General features: G+C 50.6%; 1 protein-coding gene across 1 annotated transcript; it reads left to right on the top strand.

The window, feature by feature from the left end:
- The first annotated feature begins 1,642 nt into the window (after positions 1-1,642).
- Positions 1,643-6,042, top strand: LOC144112651 (uncharacterized). The gene is made up of 5 exons (XM_077645463.1): positions 1,643-1,699; positions 4,057-4,853; positions 4,963-5,110; positions 5,179-5,367; positions 6,038-6,042. The coding sequence occupies exons 2-5, from the start codon at positions 4,080-4,082 to the stop codon at positions 6,040-6,042; spliced, it is 1,116 nt and encodes a 371-aa protein (XP_077501589.1). The 5' UTR covers positions 1,643-1,699; positions 4,057-4,079.
- The last annotated feature ends 2,993 nt before the right edge of the window (positions 6,043-9,035 follow it).

The raw sequence follows: 9,035 nt of genomic DNA, 5'->3' as shown, positions 1-9,035 counted from the left end.
GTCCCTGATACCCGTCATGGATCACGCGACAACATGAGCTGTATCAGGACTTGGTCGCCGTCTAGATGGATCAGGACACCAGCATGCCTTCACGTCTAACCATCGGTGAATGGAGGGCTACAAAATCCTGGTGAATTGCACTAGCTGTGTCAACGTTGCGTCTAGAGTGACTATTCCCCTTGCAGTAGTTAAAGAGCATGTTTTGCATTGTAAGCCTTGGTGTCTTTCTGGCACTGCTCGTTGATATTGGTCAGTATACCGCTATTCACAAACCAAGAGCAAATGGGACGAAGTCACCACGTGCAATATCTGGTAAACGAAGCAGTGTTGGCATGAACGCAGGCTCACTGGCAATGGACGCTTGGTACTAGGACGCTGGATGCGGGGAGATAAGTGCAGCTTTAATGGAACATCGATGTCTGTACCCGTTAAAGGGACTGGCGTATTAACGCGACAGCGCTAAGGAACTCGTGTCGCCGAAAAGCCGGTGTCGTCGGCGTCTTTGGCCGTGAGCTAAAAATGGCACATCTCGGTGCACACCTGAACCCGCCGTAAGGGAATAGAATTTTGAGACAGGGCGTCATTTCCTTTAAACCAATTTTCATTTCAATTTTCTTCTCTAAAGGCCCGGTTCGGGTGTCCACCGAGATACGTGAGACAGGCGTCGTTTCCTTAAATTTTCCAACGGGCCACGCGTCGCGCCGAACGGGCGTTGGTATTCCGTGGGTTCCTTGGCAGCGTTGCAACACGCTGTCGCGTCTCACTCTTAAAGACGAAGCTTAAGCGTCATCCAGATTTTAACGCGACCGCGTTAAGCAGCTCGTGTCGCAGAAAAGCCGGTGTCGTCGGCGTCGGCGTCTTTGGCAGTGAGCGAAAAATGGAGCATCTCGGTGGGCCCCTGAACCGCGCCGTAAGAGAAGGGATGTTAACGCGGCAGCGTTAAGGATTGGTTGATTGATCGATTTTTCTTTCCCTTACGGCGCTAGGCGGGTGATAGCAGCGAGAAATGTGAGGCAAGCGTCATTTCATTTCATTAAAAGTGATTCATTTCATTTTCCTTTCCTCACGGCCTGGCTCGGGTGTCCGCCGAGGTATGTGAGACAGGCGTCCAACGGGTCACGCGTCGCGCCCAACGGGCGATGGCGCTCCGTGTACCCCTCGACAACGCTGCGACACGCTCTCGCGTCTCTCTTAAAGACGAAGCTTAAGTGGTTAGAGCGCTCGGCTACTGATCCGGAGTTCCCGGGTTCGGACCCGACCGCGGCGGCTGCGTTCTTATGGAGGCAAAACGCGAAGGCGCCCGTGTGCTGTGCGATGTCAATGCACGTTAAAGATCCCCAGGTGGTCGAAATTATTCCGGATCTCTCCACTACGGCCCCTCTTTCTTCCTTTCTTTTTGAACCCCCTCCTTTTTTCCTTCCCCTACGGCGCGGTTCAGGCGTCAAACGATATGTGAGACAGATACTGCGCCATTTCCTTTCCTCAAAAACGAAATATTATCCTCCAATTTTTTAGTGTTGATTAAGGTTTCCGTCATTAGAGGGCACACGTCGAGGACGCTGATTGGCCGAGGCGCTTACTGGCGCCACTGGCGTTTGCTTGCTTTCCGCCGGCTGCCCGTCAGTAGACTCGAAGACTCCGTGCTGTGAGGCCGCATCTGCGCTGAGCCGCTGCAACGCGAACGCCTAGTCTTGTACAGGTATGTGAGGCTTAAATGTTCGATTCCTTTTGGGACGCGTTCATAGCTAATTTTCAGACATGTTGCCTTAGTATAATTATCATTCCTGCTTTAGTCAACTATTGTTCATTTAGATGGGTTTTTGGCATTTTAGCGGGACTTTTTTTCAGTTGGGCGCTTTCGTCCTCGGGAAGACCGTTGATAGTTTTACGCCTTGGTTTTTTGAAGCTAGACTGCCGTTCCGAAGTATTTTCAGAAAATTCCGCGTAGTGGACTACTGTTCTCGTATCAGTGAGGTATTTTTTTAGTTCTACGACACTTTCCTGACAACTGCGTTCGTGCGGGGCGTTGAATGACGCTCCTCGCCGTGACCGTACCTTGGGTACATGCCGAGTTTTTCCGCGTTCCTGGCGTCCTTCGGGGGTAAGGGCAGCGTTTTCAAGTTCCATACCAACTTTGAGGGCCATTCTAAAATATTTGAGGTGTAGTTGGTCAAGCTCTGTCTAATGGCGGCGAGACGCCGTGCCTCGCCCGTTGCTAGGCCTCGCTGTAGAGCCTTAGTTCTGGGGAGAAGCGTCGGCCATATTCGACCGTATTTGCGCGGGCGGGAGCTTCGCGGTTCCGTTTTAGGGAGTGCCAGGCTATTAAAATTGCATTCCTGATTAATTTCAGTTTTCTGCCATTAATAGCATGTATACGCGTTTTCTGCACATAATTGTTAGCGCTCTTCTGACAGTTCAAAAATTCTGCTTACGGATATTCGTTTTTTTTTTCTTGGAGGCTCGGGTGACCGTTTTGGAATATTCAAAGAAATTTGGCCTAGTCGCGTTCGACTCGTTAATTTGCAGCATTCCATCTTTTTAATCAGTTCGGTGCCCTTCGCCGCGTCTGGCTTGCGGAGTTTCGCGTTTGATAATTGGTTTTTTGTGGAAAGGAAATGGCGCAGTATCTGTCTCATATATCGTTGGACACCTGAACCGCGCCGTATAGTCCTGTTCCAAAATTTTGGGAATATCTAGAATGGTGGGGTTCATTGTTTCAGCTTTTTAGGCGCGACTTTTGCGGCTATAATTACTCTATTTATAGATCTATAATAAGAGCGCAAATTCATCGTAACTACACAAAGTGTCACCGTCAAGATTGTTGTTCGCTGACGTCGCGTTTGGTCGCCTTTTTTTAGTGTTTATTGAGGTTTCCGCCATTAGAGGGCTGCACGTCGAGGCGCTTATTGGCCGATGCGCTTACTGGCGCCACTGGTGTTTGCTTACTAGCCGCCGGCGGGCAGCCCTTGCGTCATGAGTAGACCCGAAGGCGCCGTGCTATGAGGCCGCATCTGCGGTGAGCCGCTGCAACGCGAACGCCTAGTCCTGTATAGGTATGTTAGGCTTAAATGTTCAATTCCTCTTGGGAAGTGTTCGTAGCTAACTTCAACGAATTTTACCTTTGTACAATTATCATTCTTGCTTCAGTCAAGTATTTGTCCATTTTTGATGGGTTTTTGTGGCAATTTTGCAGGATTCTTTTTCAGTCGTGCGCTTTGTTCCTCGGGAAGACCGTTGATAGTTCTACGTCATGGCTTTCTTTTTTTTGAAGCTAGACTGCCGTTCCGAAGTATTTTTAACAATTCCGCGAAGTGGAATAGCGTTTTCGTCTCAATGAGGTATATTTTTTTTATTTTTACGACACTTTAACGACAACTGCGTTCGTGCCGTCCTTTGACGGACGCTCCTCGCCGCAACTGTTCCGTGCGGTAAATGCCGACTTTTCAGCTTTCCTGAGCGGCCGTTTTGGAATATTCAAAGAAATTTGGCCTAGTCGCGTTCGACTCCTTGATTTGCAACATTCCATCTTTTTAATCAGTTCCGTGCACTTCGCCGCGTCTGGATTGCGGAGTTCGCGTTTGATAGGCCAGTGACAAGATTCTGGGCAATATCTAGAATGGCGGGGTTCATTGTTTCGGGTCTTTAGGCGCTAGTTTTGCGGCTAAGTAAAATTTTGTACGTTAACTTGCCCGGTGGAAATATTTTCTGCGGAAGACAATATGGCCATTCGAGTGCACATTTGCATGAGGGAGGCGGGGAGGCCAGCTTAATGACGGAAGACAGGCGTGGCGTCTTGTCAACCTAGCGTTCGCCATTCTTAATTATCCCCAGGCCGCACTGACTTGCGACGAAAGTATTAGGCCCATTTTTTTTTACGATTGGGTTTGTAATTTTTGACGCCCACACTGACCTTTGGGTTGGCTTCCTTTGCAATTTTGACGTGAATTTGAGGATTATGTTCTTTCAGCCAGTTTTACAGCTTGCTCCGCGTCGTGGCAGATTTGAGTGCCGCATGGCTGTTCTGCGGGTGGGTGTAGCAATTTTTTTTCTTTGCAGCCACGCAACCACTTCGGACGAAGATGGGATCCCAACAGTTCTGCCTGAAGTGGAACAACCACCAGTCGAACATGCTGGCCGTGTTCTATCAAATGCTGTCTAATGAAGCGCTGGTGGACGTTACGCTGGCGTGCGAAGGTCTCTCGCTGAAGGCGCACAAGATGGTCCTCTCCGCCTGCAGCCCCTTTTTTCAAGCGCTTTTTGCCGAGAATCCCTGCAAGCACCCTATTGTGATACTGAAGGACATGCGCTACGTGGACTTGAGGGCGATAGTCGAGTTCATGTACCGCGGTGAGGTAGTCGTGTCGCAGGAAGATCTCATGGCGCTCCTCAAGACTGCCGAGACTCTGAAGGTCAAGGGTCTCGTGACCAGTGTGGACGGTGCTGCGGACTCTGGACCCGTGGGTTCGCCGCGTGCCGAATCTCCGCCGCTCAGTAAACGAAAGAGAAGCCGCCGGCCTCGGCGGCGCTCACCTAGCGACTCCAACAAGAGCGACTCTGAAGACGCTCCGCCGGCGACGCGTATCAAGGTGCCCGATAGTCCCGAAATTATTGAGGACGGTAGTATGTCTAGTGATCACATGACCGACCCTCACACCGCGTCTCCTGCGAGTCGGGCTTCCAATGTGGCGTCGTCTACTGCCGTGCCTTCAGGCGCTCGTCACGGTTCAAGTGTTCAGGCCAGCATCTCTCAGCATACTCAGGACTCGATTGGTGACGACGTGGGGGAGGGCGACGATGCAGACTTCGATGTGGAGCCTTTGGACGTTATGGAAGAATCTGCGACGACCGAGAGCGTAGGTGACCTCTTGCCGCTGTGCTCCCCATTTAAGAGTCTGTGCCCGTAACGATTGCCAAACATGCTCTTAGTTCTTACGATACGCCTTTTTTTAAATTTCTTCTCAGGTTCCAGTGTTCCCGGACGTTGCCTCGTCGTCACAAGCACTAGGGGACGAGTCACAGCAGTCTCATCACACAGGGTCCACATCCGGCAACTCTGCACTTGTTCCTGCTCAACCTTCATTGCCTTCAGACATTCCTATCACGAGTCAAGGTAAACAATGTTTTGCTTAAGTTTCTCGGCCCTGTTACTGACACCGCCTCGTAACTTGTCATTTGCAGTAGACATCGAGCCGTCGCCAACTAGTTTAACACCATACGATGACAAGACCATAGCACCTGTGGTCGCCGCCTCCCCTGCCGCCGCGTCATCCGGCGACGGCGCGTCCACCTCCATGGCGGCCACGGACGCGTATGGCGTTCCTGCTATCGCCGGCCCGTCCGGTTATCAGCAGGCGACACCATCTCATGGTACGTATCCCGTCCCTGACCACCCAAGCCACCTCCACCTTTCTTTCTGCGTCACGTTTGCCCCACGGTGATCCTAGCCTCTGTGGGGATTCGGGGTTCAGCTTTGCTTGCAACGCCGGGGGCTGTGCACATGCCACGATTGCATCGGGCCCCACTGAAACCCGGTCTCTGGTTAAGCTACCCTGTCTTTGGGCTGTAATTTCACTCTGAAACGCTTTGTTCTCATTTTGTTCCGAGACCACCGTTTATTTTGTAACTCTGCTAGGGAGCGGTTAGACTCAATGTTTTGCATTTTTCTGTATCGCCATACTCTGTACAAATTACACAGCAGTAAAGTTATTTTCGCCTGCTGCTTCCCGCACGGAGGCTTCCCAGAAGACGTCCAGTCATTTGTCGGGTGTCATGTGTCGTTCAATCATCGGCGCTTAGTCCCGATGCGCTTTCGGTTTTCTGGATCCTGGAGCCGCCCTCAACAAGGTGCGTTCGCGTCCTGGTTTTCTGAGGGTGCCTGGCCACGTCACTTCTAGCCTGCGGTATTCACTCGTTCGGTTTTCGCGTCGCCCGCAATTTTTTATCGTGCGATTGGTTCAAGCATCAGTGAAGACTCCTGTTCGATTGCAAGTTTCGCTCAGTGCCCTTTGACGTTCAAAGCTTTTTTTTATTTTTGTAGGTTAACTGCTAGGGTCTTCGGGTTTTAATCTTAACTGTGTGTTCTAAATGTGCTTGTATTGCTCTGTATTTGCAATGTACAACATGAAATAAATGGGGAATTGGTGGGGTTTCTAGTGTTCTTACACGATTTTGACACGGGGCGAACAAATGTGAATGGATGCTTGTGTGCGCGTATGTGTGTGTGTGTGAGAGAGAGAGCGCATGGCTGCAAGATTCCCAACACGAATAGTTTCATTGCTCGTCTCTGTACACTTCACTACACAGGGAATAGCGGTTGTCAGTCTAGTGCCACTAGAGCAGCCAGCTTCACTAGTCATTAGTTCGGTTCGATGGCCAGGCTTGCGCTTCGTGTCAATGACTGGTGGATTTGGCCGTAGAGCACATTGCACGCAAACCCACTACACACGTAGCATCAGTGTGGGATGGGTGGGTGTCCCTTGTTGGGGGTGGCAGGTGTGAGGTGCTGTGGCCCGTGCAGGCGGACCTTGGTTTCCACGAGCAAGCTGCCAAGCGTCGTTATGTTCAAAATAAAACATTTCTTTGCGTTCTGTGTACTCCTCCCTGGCATTTGCGTGAACCCTTTCGGGTTTGCTGTTGTGCGAGGACTTAGTCGCGCATTGCAGGAGCTACGGAGTTAGAGACTTTAGACTCCAGTACCGTTTTCAGAGAAACAGCAGCTTCTGAGAAGGAAAGCCGTGCCTTGTATACCCTGCCTCGAAGTTTTTAACTCTCCGAAACACGTGTCATGAGTTCATATTCGAAAAGAACATGCCATATTGTAAGAATGGAGAAGTGTGCGATATCGGAGGAAAGAAAAGATCTATAATTTTAATTTGTCACTGAAAATCGCCTAAAATCCTGCGGTGAAACCTTGCCATTATTCGTGTACCCACCAAGAGGCCGTACCTCGGTGGGGTGTCTTGTCTGAGCATCTCGTTTGGAGCGGTAACCACGGTCTACTAGACCGGAGCGCGGACGAAAAGGTCACGTGAGTGATGTGCCGTGCGCGACAACAGACCAAGCAGATGGACAGGTGGTCGAATTCATTCCTGAGCCCTCCACTACTGCGTCTCTTTCTTTTTTCACTCGCGCCTTTATCTCTTCCGTTACGGCGCGGTTCAGGTGTCCGCCGATGTGAGACACATACTGCGCAATTTCCTTTCCCCAAAAACCAATTTTCAATTTTCGCACTTTCGTCTTGAGCAATAATGGTAAACTGCCATTCGTGATCTGAGAGAACCTGCCATATGCCCGCCACCCTATTCTTATCCTTCTAGTATGATCCGGATTATACTCCGTTTCATACATCAGGTGCAACGCTGTGAAAGGTACGGAAGTAGTCCGGACGGGAAAATAAAAATCTAGATTACCTGAGCCAATCCAGGATATACAAAGCGAAAGATATTGGCGTTCACTGTGTTCGTTGGCGTTGACAATGCTCTAGACGGCGATGGCTTTGAGCAAAGGAAGAGCGCATAACTGGCTCCCTGGATATGTGGACGCCTCATTCGTGCTTTGATTCGTGGTGTGAGAGAGAGATGTGGAATGAATGAATTAGCGCTGACAGCGTTGTGGCTGACATGCGGCCCCTAGGCAGCAGCGTTCATTTGGTGATTAATCTCTCGCGATCAACCATTAACTGCACGCGACCTCCCAGGGTGGCAGGGAGGGCGCGCTGCCTATCCAGTGTGCGGAAAGCAATCAAAGCAGGCATTTGACGCCAACGCCATGTACATGAAAGCGAGATTGAGGTCTCCATTGACCATGAAGCCGGTTGTGCGCCTTTCCTTTCGTGAAAATGAACAGCCTTTGCAAAGTTGTCAATGCAAATGAATTCTATGAACGCCGTCGGCTCACCCGAACCGTGCCGTAAAGGAAGGAATAGAGGAGGGAGGGGTAGAGAAAACTGATTAGTGATTATTTATTTAAAATAACAAAAAGGAAGGTAAAAGATGTTTGCTCACCCCGGCATCTGCCATCACTAATCGGCGGCACCTGAGCTGGGGTAGCGGAAATATAGGATAGCAGGCAGTTTGAAGAAGTGAAACAAAAGAGGTGAGGGGATAGCAGGAAAGAGATAGGGGTGAGGGCATATATACACTATTTACAAGTCAAATGTTCAGGCCGCGCGCGTTCAGCCGCCGCGGCCGCCGGGCGGGAGAGGGGGAGAAATAATAATAATAATAATTGGTTTTTGGGGAAAGGAAATGGCGCAGTATCTGTCTCATATATCGTTGGACACCTGAACCACGCCGTAGGGGAAGGGATAAAGGAGGGAGTGAAAGAAGAAAGGAAGAAGAGGTGCCGTAGTGGAGGGCTCCGGAATAATTTCGACCACCTGGGGATCTTTAACGTGCACTGACATCGCACAGCACACGGGCGCCTTAGCGTTTTTCCTCCATAAAAACGCAGCCGCCGCGGTCGGGTTTGAACCCGGGAACTCCGGATCAGTAGTCGAGCGCCCTAACCACTGAGCCACCGCGGCGGGTCGGGGAGAAAACTGAAAGTTGCATTTTGAGGAAAGGCGCGGCACTGCGCAGTGGCAAAACACCTGTGGCTGGGTGCGACTAGGGAGAGAGAGAGAAAAGGCGACGGAGTCGGCGGCGGCCACCTGCGCCGTGCGTGACGTCACTCGTGCTCCGACATACGCCGGCTCGCGCGAAGCGCGGTGTTGACTAGCGTAGTGAAGCTTTTCGCTTCAAAAGAAAGGCGTTTTACTCCGCGCTTGTTCTGTGCCCGAGTGGTCTATGGGACTAGAAAGCGAACGCGTTTTATCAGCAATAACAGTGCATTTAATCAAGATCACAATAATTGTGTCATGTGGTAAGCCTACAGGCAAAGTATTTACTATGTTTAGCTCACCACAAATAACGACTACTTTTTGGTCGTGGATGTAGGCAGCGTAAACAAGAGCGCTAGCTCTGACAGCGTTGCACATGGTGTTTGAAACGGAGTATAGCTGTCACTTTACCTGCCCTAAGCAGATCTATTCCCTT

Source organism: Amblyomma americanum, chromosome 1 (genome assembly GCF_052857255.1).
Source record: "Amblyomma americanum isolate KBUSLIRL-KWMA chromosome 1, ASM5285725v1, whole genome shotgun sequence".
Taxonomy (NCBI): domain Eukaryota; kingdom Metazoa; phylum Arthropoda; class Arachnida; order Ixodida; family Ixodidae; genus Amblyomma; species Amblyomma americanum.
The sequence above is the reverse complement of the archived record's forward strand: the minus strand, read 5'-3'. Positions and strand labels throughout refer to the sequence as shown.